This window comes from Pelophylax lessonae (genome assembly GCF_965119305.1).
Source record: "Pelophylax lessonae genome assembly, chromosome: 2".
NCBI classification, from domain to species: Eukaryota; Metazoa; Chordata; class Amphibia; order Anura; family Ranidae; genus Pelophylax; species Pelophylax lessonae.
In genome coordinates, this window is record NC_138769.1 from 705916938 (window position 1) to 705933719 (window position 16782).

The 16782-nt window shown below is 42.3% G+C and overlaps 1 protein-coding gene across 1 annotated transcript in view; it reads left to right on the forward strand.

Moving 5' to 3' along the window:
* The window catches only part of CAPN5 (calpain 5), a 192280-nt gene that overhangs the window by 51196 nt on the left and 124302 nt on the right, over window positions 1-16782 (forward strand). The window contains exon 2 of the mRNA XM_082245916.1: window positions 15716-15900. Within this exon, the coding sequence (XP_082102042.1) occupies window positions 15736-15900 (165 nt within the window). The 5' untranslated portion in view covers window positions 15716-15735. The remainder of the gene's footprint in view (window positions 1-15715; window positions 15901-16782) is intronic.

Sequence of the window (16782 nt, forward strand, 5' to 3'; positions counted from 1 at the left end):
TACTGCCCGTCAGTGCAGCATATCAGTGTGGCCTCATCAGTGTGGCCTCATCAGCCTTATGTCACGGGTTTAGTAAGATTACTCTTTTAAAATATTTGACTTGTGTTTGCTGCCACTAATTGTAATTATAGGATTATTTCACTTATTTGTATAATAAATAGGAAGTCCATAGTCATCATACAAATAATGAAATATTTTTTTGCTGCCCCCCTGCAAAGTGCCGCCCTAGGCCTGGGCCTTGTTGGCCTAGGCCAGGATACAGCTCTGTTCCTGGTAACACATGGACTGCAGATAGACCTTGAACAAGCCTTATAGGGGTTCTAACCCCTCACCACTTTACTAAAATGGGGGGATAAAAAAAAAGTTTGCTTATAGTTGTATTTATAAGTCCAATTAATAATCGCTGGAATTATAAAGATGAAATTGTATCTTCTCTAAACAGTGCTTGAAATCCATGTATACAATCCGTCACTGATAAACATTTATGGACAGAAAACTCACCAAGCACAGTGGGCCTTAAAAAAATAGAGAACAAAATATAGAACACCGGACCCTAGATATCTGAGGTTTAACCACTTCTGGAGCAGAAGGTTTTCCCCCTTATTGACCAGGCCATTTTTTGGGATTAGGCACCGCAGTACTTTAACCACTTGCCGACCGCCGCACGACTATCTACGTCGGCGGTCAGCCCCTCACAGGCAAACTAACGTAGGGCTACGTTGTTTGCTTGTGAGGGTCTAGGGAGCGAGCGCGCGCCCCCCGGGGCGCGCTCCCGCGTGGTCACGGACCCCCCCGCGCGTGTGACCAGCGGACCCGATGTCCGCCGGTCACTCGGCGATCGGCGGGGGAGAGGGAGAATGTCAGGCAGCTTGTGTAAACAAACTGCCTGTCATTCTCCTCGCTGCAAAGACACTGATAAAACGGATCTGGTATGTAGATCCGTTGATCAGTGTCCTTACAGCTAGACCAACAGCCAATCACAGTAGAAACCACGCCCCTAGGGACACACACAGCCCCTCCCTTCCAAATAAAGTTAACCCCTTCACTACCAGTGTATTTTTACAGTAACAGTGCATATGTATAGCACTGATTACTGTAGAAATGTCACTGGTAACCCCAAAAGTGTAAAAAATGTCAGTCAAGGGTCCGATCTGTCCGCCGCAATGTCGCAGTACCGCAAAAAAAATCGCAGATCGCCGCCATTACGCGTTAAAAAAAAAAACAACAAAAATGACAAAAATCTTTCCCTTTGTTAGTAAACGCGATAACTTTTGCGCAAACCAATCAAAATACGCTTTTTGCGATTTTTTTTACCAAACATAGGTAGCATAAAATAAATTGGCCGAAAATTTTTAAAAATTTTGATTTTTACATTTTTTTTTGGGGGAATTTCATATAAAAAAATGTGAAAAATATTGCTATTTTTGCAAAATTGACGCTCTTTTTTTGTTTATAGCGCGTGATCAAAAAATCGCACAGGTGATCAAATACCACCAAAAGAAAGCTCTGTTTGTGGGAAAAAAAGGACGTCAAATTCGTTTAGGTACAGCGTCGCACGACCGCGCAATTGTGCGTTAAATTCACGCAGTGCCGAATCGCAAAATACCCCCTGGTCGGAATGGGGGTAAAATCTTCCGGGGCTTAAGTGGTTAACTGACAATTGGGCAGTCATGCGACGCTGTACCCAAATAAAATTGATGTCCTTAGAGCCGGGTCGCTTCCAGACCTCCCACTTTCTGGAGGAAGCTTGCTGGCCCTCCCTCAATGCTCTTACGGGCCCTCTGGAACGATACCGCTTAGACTTTTGGAGAGCGCTTCAACTTCACCACTTCTTACAATCCTTGCCTCCTCCTAATAGGTACAACTCACTACTTAAAGAACACTGTTCTCAGGATTGAATACTTCCACACGTACTATCCTTAACTTATGCCATATTGATCACTCCCTCAAAGACCTACCAACCACCCTACCTATCCAATTGAGAACGAGACCTGAATCGCACTTTCACCCCAGAACAACAAACCCGCGTCGTTCAGTTCCCACTTAAGTCCTCTAGGTGTATGAGGACACAAGAAACCAACTTTAAGCTTCTGATGAGGTGGTACCGTACACCACTACAAGTGAACAAATTCTTCCCTTTGGCCACGGACTGCTGTTGGAGGTGCCGAGAGGCAGGGAAGGCTTCTGTACATATCTTGGTCGTGCCCTAAACTCGGGGAGTTCTGGAAGGCAGTGCGCGAGCTGTCTCAAAAATTTACAGAATACTCCATTTCCCGATGATTTTGCCGTCTTTCTTCTCCATGCCTCTAGCAAAAAAATTGATGTCCTTTTTCTTCCCCACAAATAGCGCTTTCTTTTGGAGATATTTGATCACCTGTACGATGATTTTTTTTTTTTTTCTTTTTTAATTTTTGCGCTATAAACAAAAAGAGCGACCATTCTGGGGGAAAAAAATATTTTTTTTACTTTTTTGCTATATAACATTCCCAATAAAAACAATTGAAAAATCAAATTTTTTCATCATTTTAGGCCAATTTTGTATTCTACTACATGTTTTTGTTAAAAAAAATCCCAGTAAGTGTATATCGATTTGGTTTGCACAAAACATTATTGTGTCTACAAACTAGGGGAAACATTTTATTTAATCATCGCGATCAGCGATTTTTTTTTTTTTTTTTTTTTTTTTTTTTTTTTTTTTTTTTTTTTTAGCGGGACTGCGACATTGCGGTGGACAGATCGGACACCTAACTTGACATTTTTGACACTTTTGAGGGGACTAGTGACATTACTACAGTAATCAGTGCTAAAAATATGCACTGTTACTGTACTAATGACACTGGCAGGGAAGGGGTTAACACCAGGGGTGATCAAAGGGTTAAATGTGTCCCTAAGGGGTGCTATCTAACTGTGTGGAGGATGGGCTTATGGAATGAACACAGGGACCTGTGTTCCTAAATAAGATGAGCACAGGAGCCCTGTGTTCATTGCTGACAGAACAGCGGCCTGCCTTGTTTACAGCGGCAGACCACGGTTCTGTCTCCATGGGGAGCGATCATGGGTGCCCGGCAGCAATCTGGGCCACCGGCTCAGCAGATCCACTTCCCCTGTGGCGAATGGGCACGCGCACCCCCCACTTACAGTCCTGCGAATCGATGTACAGGTACGTGGTTTCACGGGAACGAGCCGACCTGCCACATTATATGTATGGTGGTTGGTCGGCAAGTGGTTAAATAAGACCGGCATACTCCCCTGAGGAGGTTCTAATCATTGGCACCTAATCTGGAAAACCAATTCAACTTTAATGGATCTGAAGTGGTGGTATACATGGGGTATACTTACATTTTTGATGAGACAAAGTTGTATACAGTAAAACCTTGGATTGCGAGCATAATTCGTTCCGGAAGCATGCTTGTAATCCAAAACACTCTTATATCAAAGCGAATTTTCCCATAAGAAATAATGGAAACTCGGATGATTCATTCCACAACCATTTATTCATAAGTCTTTCAGTTTATAGTCTATATACAAAGATTATAGCAATGTGATAGGTTGTGTCATCATAAAATGGCGCCTCCACAAGGGGATTAGAAGCAAAATCCAGCAGGAGCTACAGTGTATAAAAGAGAAGAGAGGCGCCTCTAAGTGTAGCAGTATGGGAACATTTAATGAAGGTACAAAATTTAGCAACTCACATGGTTAATGATTAAAGAGGCACATCTAAGTATGCAGGCATCCGGGGTAAAGCTGTCCACATAGACCATCTGCTGAACCACTGGCTCTCACTGATGTCAGTCTGCAATTGTGATTGGGAAGAGTACCCTGCAGTAGAGTGATCTGAAAGCGAGACTTTGGAGCGCAGTGCGGAGGATGGTCTATGTGGACAGCTTTACCCCGGATGCCTGCATACTTAGATGTGTCTCTTTTAATCATCAACCATGTGAGCTGCTAAATATTGAACCTTCATTAAATGTGACAATATTGCTACACTTAGAGGCGCCTCTCTTCTCTTTTATACCCAGTTGTGACATGACGCTACTTGTATATCAAGACATCGCTTGTATATCAAGTCAAAATTTATTTTAAAAATTTGCTTGTCTTGCAAAGCGCTCTCAAACCAAGTTACTCTCAAACCAAGGTTTACTGTATTTAGATGAAATAGCAGGGCCTTTTTTCAGTGGGAACGCGGTTCCGGCACCTCCAGTCTGAATGTATGCAATGGCAAAGGGGTGCTGGGGCCAGTGGGGTGAGCTGAAGGGCCTATTGATGCTGGCTGCTGGGGGATCTATTGTTGCAGGGGGGAATCTATTGTTGCTGGCAGGGCATTTTGTTGTGGGTGGGACTTTCTTTTTTGCAGTGGAGGATTTATTGTTGCTGGGGGGCTATTGTGGAGGGGGGTAGCCTACTGTTGCAGGGGAGGATTTATTGGGAGAGGGGCGATTGTTGCAGGGGAGGATTTATTGTTGCTGGGGGGCTATTGTGGAGGGGGGTAGCCTACTGTTGCAGACGAGGATTTATTGGGGGAGGGGCGATTGTTGCAGGGGAGGATTTATTGTTGCTGGGGGGCTATTGTGGAGGGGGGTAGCCTACTGTTGCAGGGGAGGATTTATTGGGAGAGTGGCGATTGTTGCAGGGGAGGATTTATTGTTGCTGGGGGGCTATTGTGGAGGGGGGTAGCCTACTGTTGCAGACGAGGATTTATTGGGGGAGGGGCGATTGTTGCAGGGGAGGATTTATTGTTGCTGGGGGGCTATTGTGGAGGGGGTAGCCTACTGTTGCAGGGGAGGATTTATTGGGAGAGGGGCGATTGTTGCAGGGGAGGATTTATTGTTGCTGGGGGGCTATTGTGGAGGGGGGTAGCCTACTGTTGCAGGGGAGGATTTATTGGGAGAGGGGCGATTGTTGCAGGGGAGGATTTATTGTTACTGGGGGGCTATTGTGGAGGGGGGTAGCCTACTGTTGCAGGGGAGGATTTATTGGGAGAGGGGCAATTGTTGCAGGGGAGGATTTATTGTTGCTGGGGGGCTATTGTGGAGGGGGTAGCCTACTGTTGCAGGGGAGGATTTATTGGGAGAGGGGCGATTGTTGCAGTGGAGGATTTATTGTTGCTGGGGGGCTATTGTGGAGGGGGGTAGCCTACTGTTGCAGGCGAGGATTTATTGGGGGAGGGGCGATTGTTGCAGGGGAGGATTTATTGTTGCTGGGGGGCTATTGTGGAGGGGGGTAGCCTACTGTTGCAGGGGAGGATTTATTGGGAGAGGGGCGATTGTTGCAGGGGAGGATTTATTGTTGCTGGGGGGCTATTGTGGAGGGGGGTAGCCTACTGTTGCAGGGGAGGATTTATTGGGAGAGGGGCGATTGTTGCAGGGCAGGATTTATTGTTGCTGGGGGGCTATTGTGGAGGGGGGTAGCCTACTGTTGCAGGGGAGGATTTATTGGGAGAGGGGTGATTGTTGCAGGGGAGGATTTATTGTTACTGGGGGGCTAGTGTTGTTGGGAGTCTATTGTTGCTGATTGCAGGGAATATATTTTACTGTTTTTTTCTATTGTTGCAGGGGAAGATTTATTGCAGCTGGGAGGATCTATTGTTGGGGCGGGGGGGTCTATTGTTGCTGATTCCAGAGGATCTATTTTACTGCTTTTCTAGTTCACTTTAACAAATTCCATAGAAGTTACCTAGAACCACAACATGATACTTGGTTCTGTATTCTCTAAAAGGGGGTACTGGGAGGTGGGCAGAGGGTGGAACCAAAGGACGGTGCTCGGAGGTGGGTAGGGGGTGGAGACAAGGGATGACTCAGAAGAGGGGAGTACCTGCACCTTTTCTCAGAGAAAAAAAGCCCTGTGAAATAGAATACACCACACCAGTTTAATTCGTATTTTGCCAAGTAGATTACTTTTGATCTGCAGGCGCTGTTTGATGATCTAATGTTTGCCTGTTCAAAGATGTTGAAAAAGTTAACTATTTCCATGACCATCTGTAATTCTTGTGTATCTGTGTAATCTGTGGTGGGTTTTTGTCTGTCCAGATACATGCTCTGAGCCACTTATCTTGTTTGCGTTCAATGCCACCGAAGTTTTGTCACCATAAACCTCCAGCAACCCATATGAGCTGATTGGCTGCTCCCCCATTGCTGCTTTGAAGTTTGCACAGAATGATTTGTTATCGGGGTCTACAGAAAATCATTTTTTTAATTGTCCGCCTCTTATAAACAAAAATGATTATTCTCTTCCCATCTGTATAAAGCACTTGTAATGTGGGGTGAACGCGAGTTCACATGACGTCTGGAAGTAAATTGTTTACGGGGAAGCTATTTTTTGGCAAGATGTCCTCTCTAATATCTGAGAAGGTCGGGTAAAGGACAGCTATAGATGAGGAGCTTGGAGCCTTAATATAAAGTGTAGTATTATTTTATTATAATTATTATTATAGATTTATATAGCGCCAACAGTTTGTGCAGTGCTTTACAAAATATAGGGAGATATAGTACGGTTACAAGGTTGGGGGGGCCCTGCTTGCGAGAACTTACAATTTAAAGCAGTAGTCTCCAAACTGTGGCCCATGGGCCAGATATGGACCTTTGCTTGCCTCCCTCTGACGCCAATGATGGGGCACTATTCCTCCCATTGACACCAGCAATGGCGCAAAATTCTTGCCATGGATACCAAAAATGGTATGCTATTAATCCCACTGATACCAACAATGGGGCACTGTTTCTCCCATTAAAACTAGAGATGGGGTATTGCTTACTACCATTAAGGCTCCGTTCACATGTAGGCGTTTTGGGGCGTTTTTGGGGAGTTTTTCTGCTCTAGGATCAGCTCTCAAAACGCCCAACAAGACAAATCCTATTCATTTCAATGGCCCCTGTTCACATCTGAGCATTTTGACGCTGTGAGCAAAACGCCCAACGCTCAAAGTACATGAGCTTCTTTTTGGGCAGATTACAGGTGTTTTCCATTGGTCTCTATTCAATCTAAAAACGCCTGTAAAACGCCCATAAAAACGCCTGTATTAGCAACGTCAAGATGTGAACGTAGCCTAATGGCAAGGCATTTTCTACTCCCACCAGCCACAGTCAGGCCCCCCTAAAGCCTGAAGGACAGTAAACTGGCCCTTTGCTTAAAAAGTTTGGAGACCCCTAATTTAAAGGAAGAAGTAAGTGATCTAAAAGATCATAATTGGGGAAGGATGAGTAGATGGAAAAAGTAAAATTCCAGTTGTTGGGTACAGACAGTATAGATTTCCCTAGAACTTTCAAAGAAGGCAAACCAAGTAGAAGATGGGGAGTTCTAGGGGATGGGAAAGGTTCTGGAGACATCCAGGTGACGAGCATGGGAGGAGGCGAAGGAGTTCTGGGAAAAGCAGAAAGAGGACAGTTTGGGTGATACTTTGAGACACGATCGGTGATGTAGCTTGAGGCAGAGTTAATGGCTTTGTATGTTAGTATTTAAAATTCTATGTATTGAGTGATTGGAAGCCAGTGGAAATTTTGACAGAGGTGGTTAGATAGGTGGATGATTGTAGAAACAGAGTTCATGATAGACTGAAGTGGAGATGGTTTGCATAGAGATAGGCCAATGGTGAGGGAGTTGCTATAGTTTAGATGAGAAATATAAAATCTACAAGTGTGTGTGTGTGTGTGTGTGTGTGAGATGTATAACCCATTTGGGCACAAAAGTGTTTAAAAGAGCCAACTCTTGTTTTAATTATGGCGACTACCTAAGTCAGATCTCTCCATAGCCTTTGGATGACAGAGTAAAACGAGGACTTAGTTGCTCTGAAAGCTAAGTTCTTAATTTTACCTACTTGAACTATAGGGGCAATCAAATGTGGACACCCCTTTTAAATGACTATGCTCAGAATTGTTTCCATTGAAGAGTACAGTTAACCACTTGCTGACCGCCGCAAGTACATATACTGCGGCGGTCAGCCCCATGCAGGCAAAGTGGCGTAGGGGTCCTTCACTCGCCCACGAGCCAATAGGGGGCGAGCTCCCGCTCATTTACGGGCATCCCCGCGCGAGTGACCGGCGGCTCCGATGTCCGCTGGTCACTCGCGATCTCCCACAGGACAGTGAGAAAGGCAGGCGGCTGATGTAAACAAAGCCGACTGTCATTCTCCCTGGTGTAACTGCAGAGATCATACGATCCTGCTATGTAGGATCGTATGTCTCTGTGGTTACATCAAAAGCCACGTCCCTTTACAGTTAGAATCACGCCCCTAGGGACACATTTAACCCCTTGCTCTCTAATAAAGTTAACCCCTTCCCTGCCAGTGTCATTTTTTTTACAGTAGTAAATGTCACTGGTCCCCCCAAAAGTGTCAAATGTCAGTCAAGGGTCCGATCTGTCCACCGCAAAGTCGCAGTCCCGCAAAAAAATCGCAGATTGCCGCCATTACTCGTTAAAATAAAAAACAATAAATAAAATGACACATCTTTCCCGTAGTTATTTATTTATTTATTTTTTTTAAAGTAATTTTTATTGGATTTTCAAAAATACAAGGCTTGTAATATTGCAATCAAAATATGCCATGTACATGTAAACAACAACAGCAGTTAACTCTGGGAAACAACCATCCATAATACTTACATACTTCTACGTGAAAAAATACCAAATCACAGCAGTTTATCAAAGTTCTATTAGGCAAATAAGTATGTTGCAATACTCACTCACATAATTTAAGCCGCAGCGGTTCTTTGGCCTGGTCGGCTCCCACGTGGCCCCCAATTGGGAACATTACTCACCACGCAGTCTCGTCCACGCCCAAGCCCTGTGTAGAGGAGGGTAATAACACAGAAAGGGGAAATAAAAGGGTAGAAAAGAGCACACTATGAAGGCTATTGAGGCAATAGGGCACAGATTAGACCTCTTAAGAAGCTCTATAAGCTTCCCACAACTTCCATCTATCTTTGAAGCGTTGAAACGTTAAAGTGGAACATGACAGGATGCTTTCATATTCATGTGATTCATCCATATTCCCGTAGTTATTAAACGCAATAACTTTTGCGCAAACCAATCAAAATATGCTTTTTTTTTTTTCACCAAAAATATGTAGCGGAAAACAAATTGGCCTAAAATGTTTAAAAAATTTAGATTTTTACATTTTTTTTTTTTTTTGGGGGGGAATTTCATATAAAAAAAAATGTGAAAAATAGTTATTTTTTCAAAATTGTCGCTCTTTTTTTGTTTATAGCGCAAAATGTAAAAATCACACAGGTGATCAAATACCACCAAAAGAAAGCCCTGTTGGGGAAAAAAGGACGTCAATTTAATTTGGGTACAGCATTTGTCCGTTAAAGTCACGCAGTGCCGAATCGCAAAATAGGCCCTGGTCTTTGAGCAGCCAAATCCTCCGGGGCTTAAGTGGTTAATGCTACCACATACAAAGATATTTTTGACAATTGTGCGGTTCCAAACTTGTGGTCACAGTTTGGGGAAGGCCCTTTTTTGTTACTGACTGACTGACGGTGCTCCTGTGTACAAGGTCAGCCACATAAAGACATGGTTTGAGGAGTTTGGTGTGGAAGTGGCCATCACAAAGTCCAGAACTCAAACCCACTGAACACCTTTGGGTTGATTTTGGAATGCCGATTGTGAGCCAGGTCTTCTCAGCCACCATTAGTACCTGACCTCACAAATGGGCACAGATTTCCACAGAGACGCTCTAAAAAAAAATGGTGGCGAACCCCCCCAGTTACAGCCTCAGAGGGGACCAACTCCATATTAATGCCAGTGGTTTTAGAATGAGATCTTCAGTGCATAAAGGTGTAAATGTGAGGTTCCATGAGCACTATTGTGTATATTTTGCAAAGGCTGAAAAAAAGAAAAAAAAAAAAAAAACTGTATTATTCAGATAGTTAGTGGTCTTTTATTGGTTGCTTCGATGCGTGTACATGTATGCTCCTCCTGAGTCCAACTGCAAATGGAAATTTTATTTTCGGTGGGCTTTGGTGCCTGCTGCTACCATAAACATCAGATTGGCATCCTATCTTTTCAATTGAGGAAGAACCTGACGGCCAAATTTTGTTTCATGCAGTGGTTTACAAATAAGCATGTAATTCTTTCCTACGTGGCAGTTCATGGAAGAGCACATCATCCATCCCGTGAGGCCACTCAACAGATAACATGTAGGTCATTACATATGGCAGCTCCTAGCAAGAGAATACATTTTGTTCCTATAGCAGTTCATTAGAATAACTCCTGTGTAGCAGGCAGGAGACATGTATGTATGTATGTATGTATGTAGATAGATAGTCTATCTATCTATCTATCTATCTATCTATCTATCTATCTATCTATCTATGTATCTATCTATGTATCTATCTATCTATCTCTCTATCTCTCTATCTCTCTCTCTATCTCCTTTACACGCACATGAACTTTAATGGCAAATGGCATCCCAGTCTTAGTCTGTAGGGTTCAATATTGGGTTGGCCCACCCTTTGCAGCTATAACAGCTTCAACTCTTCAGGGAAATCTGTCCACGAGGTTTAGGAGTGTGTCTATGGGAATGTTTGACCATTATTCCAGAAACGCATTTGTGAGGTCAGGCACTGGTAATGGATGAGAAGGCCTGGCTCACAGTCTGCGCTCTAACTTATCCCAAAGGGGCTCTATCGGGTTGAGGTCAGAACTCTGCAGGCCAGTCAAGTTCCTTCACCTCAAACTCGCTCATTCATATCCTTATGGTCCTTGCTTTGTGCACTGGTCCAAATCATTTGGTGGAGGAGGGATTATGGTGTGGGGTTGTTTTTCAGGAGTTGGGCTTGTCCCCTTAGTTCAATTCAAGGGAACTCTTTAAGGCGTCAGCATACCAAGACATTTTCGACAATTTTCAACTTTGTGAGAACAGTTTGGGGGATGGCTCTTCCCCGATAGAACGCCTTTGGGATGAATTGGAGCGCAGACTGTGAGCCAGGCCGCCTCTCCAACATCAGTGCATGACTGCACGAGTGTGCTTCTGGAAGAACGGGTAAACATTCCCATAGACACACTCCTAAACTTTGTGTACAGCCTTCCCGGAAGAGTTGAAGCTGTTATAACTGCAAGGGTGGACTAACGCCACATTGAAACCTGTGGTCTAGGACTGGGTTGCCTTTAAAGTTCATGTGATTTTGTAAAGGCAGGCGTCCCAATACTTTTGGTAATTGTGTAATTGCACGTGTGTGTGTGTGTGTGTGTGTGTGTTATCTCACATAATTTCTCAGAATTTTTAAAGTGGGTTATATATAGGATACAGTATTGATCGTGCTGGGTGTGTAGTAGAAGGTTCTGATCAATATCAGCTACAGGGAACACATGAGCCTAAAGTTTAATGTTTTTACTGGACCAATCAATGTCCTGTGATATTTACTTTAATAAGCACATTACTCAGCCTAATATTGTTATTCATTTTTCTTTCTATTCACCTTTTTTTTATTAATGACCTGCTACATTATTGGTTTACCATTTTTCTGGTCACATAAAAATAGAAGACTTAAAACCGCAGCGGCATAATACAGAAGATCATCTACAAAACTTCAACATAGGCAATTGAATAGTAAAATATTGAAAGCTATTGGATCATGCTTTTAGGTTGTGCAAATAGTGAAAAATATTACAATGCCTGTACAGTGTGCAAATAGAAGTGTCCTTGTATATTAAATGGAACATAAATAGGCAAAGTAGAACTAGAGAAGACTACCAAGCAGTGCCACTTAATGTCAAGTGTTAGCAGCAAAACAAAAAAACATTTTGGTTGAGGAAAAAGGTGACGTAGGTAGTGGTATTTGTCAGTGTTGTATCTTTTTTATAAATCTTTCAGGCCCCGCTCAAACCAGAACGCAGTATGGGAAACCCGCATTTTTGTACGTGTTCAAAGCGCACTGCAGTGGCGATCTGCAGCGGGTGTCAATGTGCCCTCCAAGGTCACGTATTGACTTTGGGATGCAGTTTAGGGCAATATCCTTCAGAATGACACATCTGTCCCATTGAGCAGATTTCCCTTCAATTTCTGTCGCCAAGTCACAAAAAGTGTCAGTCTTCAATGAGTGAGGGTAAATTCCTTCTTAGACATTTGTCATTGAGACAATTCGAAGATTTCCTCCTTCTCTTTTGTTGTGATGACAACTCTAAAATGTTGTATTTCCCATCCCTTTCTATCCCGGTGACAACGATCACCAGGACAAATGGAGAGAGTCCAACTCTGCAGTAGGGACATAGCAAAATTAAACCTGTATAGCCTTTTGAGAGTACAAAACAAGAGGATCTGGGAGTCCAAAATTTAATAATATTGGCAGCAGGAGAACGTGAAAAAGCCTATGTGTTTCAGGGGCTCAAAGTTGTGCCCCTTCTTCGAGGGCTCAGGTGCTAAAAGTAGTAAGACTCAAAAATGGCACAATCCCCAGCAAATTGCTTGGAACATTTTGGTGATCCTCTGTATCCGTACCTCCTACACGATAAAGAATTATTCCTGATGACTGTCCTACTGCTTACAATACTTGAGCCCTGAAGATTTATTGAGGTCCTGAAACAAACTGGATATTTGTTATGAACTAATATCAGTATTAAGATCTTAAACCCACTCTTCTGATTTGGTGGTTTTCTTGTTAGGATATGTACATGTGGTTCCTCAACTTTGGGCCACCTCGTGAAGGGGTGCCCCATTTTTGTGGCAAGTAGCCTTACCGGAACACCTGTCTCCTCTTGTAATTTGATTGGCTTACTGATAATTTGAAACCCACTTGTTCAACTTCCGAAAACCTGACAAAGGGTCTAAAGCCTAGTACAAACGCAACGATTATCGGCCGACCAATCGTCCGTCTTTTGTCCAGAGTGGTGTTTTGTTGGTTGGAATGTGCCTAGACTGCACACAAATTTTCTCGCCCAACAAAATTCTACTTCAGAAGTGATGTCATGTGTTGGTTTGCTTTCTTTGTGTTCTTTCTTCTCTGAGCATGCCCAGACTTGCTCATCAGATTTTTCCCTGTCGAAATCTGTACTGACTGCACAAAAATCGGCCGTTATGTTGACGGCCAACAAAAATTTTATAGTCTGCACACCAGATTTTTTTCGGCCGAAAAGTCGGAGTTGGTTGTCGGAAGCATCATACTAACAAGCCGAAAATCGTCAGATCGGTCGTCGGACGAAAATTCCCTGCCAATTTTCGACGCGTGTGTACGGGGCTTTACTCACTAACCACTCCTATGAAATAAGGAAAGAGATGGCTAGGGATATCGTTTAATGGTGGGAACCAACTACACATTACTTCCTTCTAAGAACTGGGTTAGTTGATTTGCAGGTAAAGCTATTAAGAAAGTTCTTTGTGATTCACCTGTAATAAAAGTATTCTATTATTAAATTAAGATTGTCTATAAAATAATATTGCACAATAGGCACTGCTGAACATAGTTATTTGGAGTATTCCCCAGTGAGGAAAGTTCTCAAGTAACTTGCGCTTGGCAGATCGTATGTCGCCCATTAGGATTTCCATACATCTGTCTGAGTCATCCTGAAATTTTACAGCTTTTACTACGGTGATTTTGGCAGGTCGATGATACTGACTGTTAGTAAACTGGCTTGTATTATTACCCAGAGTCCTTTGCTCCGAACTCACTTGAAAAACAAGTTTCTGAAATTGTAAATTAAAGTGATCCTTTTAAATATTGTGGGAAATCATAGCTTCGTCAGCCAAATTCTGAATTCTTTCAAGCTATTACCTGTGATGTTTTAAGGTAACCTTGCAGATTTTTATATTGATTTGAAGCGAATCAAATTATTTACGAAATCATAGTGACATTTGGTTTGCTGTTTTTTGTTGTTTTTTTTTCGACTTTGTGAATTCACCATTTTTAAGCTGAATTTGACTACAGCCATTAAATTCATTGGTGTGAGCCATTGAAATACAAACCCCTTTTTATATAAGATTATATTAAAAGTTTTCGTTCACCATTCTCCTTTTTTTTTTTTTTTTTTTTTTTTATAGTATAATACATTTTTTAATAGAATGGGGAAGGGGGGTAAAAAAAATAGAGCTAAAAGTCGAGAAACCAAGAAAAAATAAATCAGGTATTAAAATTTAACTAGACTTTTTTAAAGGTTATCTATACCCTTAGATGTGGTGGCTGCATAAGATTTCTTTTTTTTTTTTTCAGGCTAATTCCCCCTTGGTGATTTCTCCAGTAACGCACTTCTTGTCCTAGGGTGACAACGCTCACTCACTACATTGTATCTACGGAGAAGCAGTGTTGTCAAGCTAGAGCAAGAATACAGAACACCTCCTCTTCTCCATAACATAGAGCAGGGGGTCTCCATACGTTCAAAACAAAGGGGGGCCAGACTATGGGAATAAAACATTTCCTGGCATCGGTGGGAGTAAACAATGCCATAGGCTTGGTGGTCAGTGGAAGTTAAATATTGACATGATTAGTATCAGTGGGAGGAGTACTGCCCCATAATTGCAATCAGTGGGATAATTCATTCCCCATCTCTGGTGTCAGTAGAAGGAATAATGCCCCATCATCAGTGCCAGTGGGAGGAAAAGTGCCCCAAACTGGTGTCAGTGGGAGAATTAGTTTTCAATCTATGGTGTCAGTGGGAGGAATAGTACCCTGTTTTTTGTGTTAGTGGAAAGAATGGTGTCCCAAGAGCCAAATAAAGGTAAGCAAAGGGCCACATCTGGCCCATGGGCCATAGTTTGGAGACCCCTGACCTAGGTGGATGTTCTGCAGTCCACAGGGAGACCTGTAAACTATGGTATTAACTGATAACGCTCGGCACAGACAGAGAGCACACAAAGATATTGACTCACAAGATTTCTGGCAGTATCACAAGGTTTTTATCTTTTTGCACTTCTCAAAAAGTTATAACAAAATGTTTTTAATTTAATGGTAAAAGTAAGAGATCAAAATGGAGCAAATAAAAGTTATTTGTTAATGCTTGCATGCAGTTTTAGTTAGTTAATATTTTATATAATCCCAAATAATGAATTTCTGTTTTGCTTTATTTGGGTCTGTTTAAAATTGAAATTATTTTTTTGAATAATAATGTTCTGTTATTTGCTTTATTTTGGTCCATTAAAACTGAAATGATTTAGTTTAATTTTTTTTTTGAAAATTAAAAAAAATGACCAGATTTCTGGTAGGATGGACAGGTAACTTCCTGTGCTCTGTCCATTCTGTATGCTTTATCAGTTACATTGTTCCTAGTGCTCTCCATGGCCTACTGAACACCTCTCCCTATGTTATGGAGACTAGAAGAGAGGGAGCTGAACTATAGTCCTTACATAGGTACTGTCCTAGGGTGACTATTCAACCGCCATGGGTGCTCAACCTGTGGCCCTCCAGCTGTTGCGGAACCACAAGTTCCATTAAGCCTTTGGGAGTCATGCTTGTAAATGTCAGCGGTTTGCAATGCCTTTTTTCCCAACAGCTGGAGGGTCACAGGTTGAGCACCCTTAGGCTGCCTTCATATAAACTGGAGGAGTAAACCTTGACAAGGGAGTATGTTACAGACAAGATCACTGGGGGGGGGGGGAGAAAGAGTCTTAAAAAATAAAATGAATGCAGCCACCACATCTAAGGGCTGGTAAGCTGCAATAGATTACCTTTTTGTTCTTGGGTTAAGATGTTCCTACTTTGTCTACCTGATCATTCTAATTGGGGATTCTTGCTTATTGCATTTAGAATAATGTATGTTACTATAACTGTAAATGACTCTACTCTGATGTGTCCAGGTGATTTGTTTTGGTGAAGAATGTTTTCTTCGGTGAAGCCCTTCGGGAACCAGGAGTATTACACCTTGAAGAAAGAGTGCCAAAAGAATAAAGTTCTCTTCGAGGACCCGCTATTTCCACCCAACAATGATTCCCTCTTCTACAAGACGCAACGGTCCCAAGGAGTGCAGTGGAAGCGCCCCAAGGTAAGCTAAGGCAAGAACTCTCTGGATAATGTTCAGGGGGATTGTAGATTCGTGGCTATTGAACTTATGATTTCCCCCAAACCATTTTGGGCAGTACGATGCAAGGAGCAAATAGGGAGTATGCAGGAATCCTGGGAAAAAGTATACTGAACAAAAAAAAAAAAAAAATGCAGATGCAGGATTTGTGTTTTGCCTGCAGATAGGCCAAAGCACCATACACACAATCAGAATATCAGAAAAAAATACCGCATTTGAAGCGATCGTACGATAATCTGATCGTTGGTACACAGCTGTTGTCCGAAATTTTCAGAAGGGACAAACACGAAAATTTTTCTCGTACGATACCAAATCATACGATTTTTTCATTTTGATCAGTACAGTTTTCTTCCAAAAATAAAATACAAATACATTACATCACTTCTGAATTTTTCATTCTTTCGTACGAGAATTTTCGTACTTGGTAACCTATTCTTTTTCAATATAGAAGTTAGCATTCAAAACAAAAATAAAAAAAAAGACGTTAATTCGTCCAAAAATCTCATTGTATGTGCTAGGCTTAGGTCTAAAAGACTGAAGAATGGGATATACTACTGTGCAAAAGTTTTGGGCAGGTGTGAAAAAATGGTGTAAATTTAGAATGCTTTGGGAAATATAAGTGTTAATTTTAACAATTAACTAAATGGAAAGTTAACTAAAAGAAGAGAGATCCCCAAATCAAATGCCAATTTGGTGTGACCACCCTACGCCTTCAAAACGGCATCAAATGTATGCACGCAGGAATTCGGCAGGTGGGTCAGACTCAATGAACTGTAACCAGTATCCTCTTCCGCTGGCTCCCGTTGAATGACTTTACTAGCTTGAAGGGATGGCCCTTACTGAACA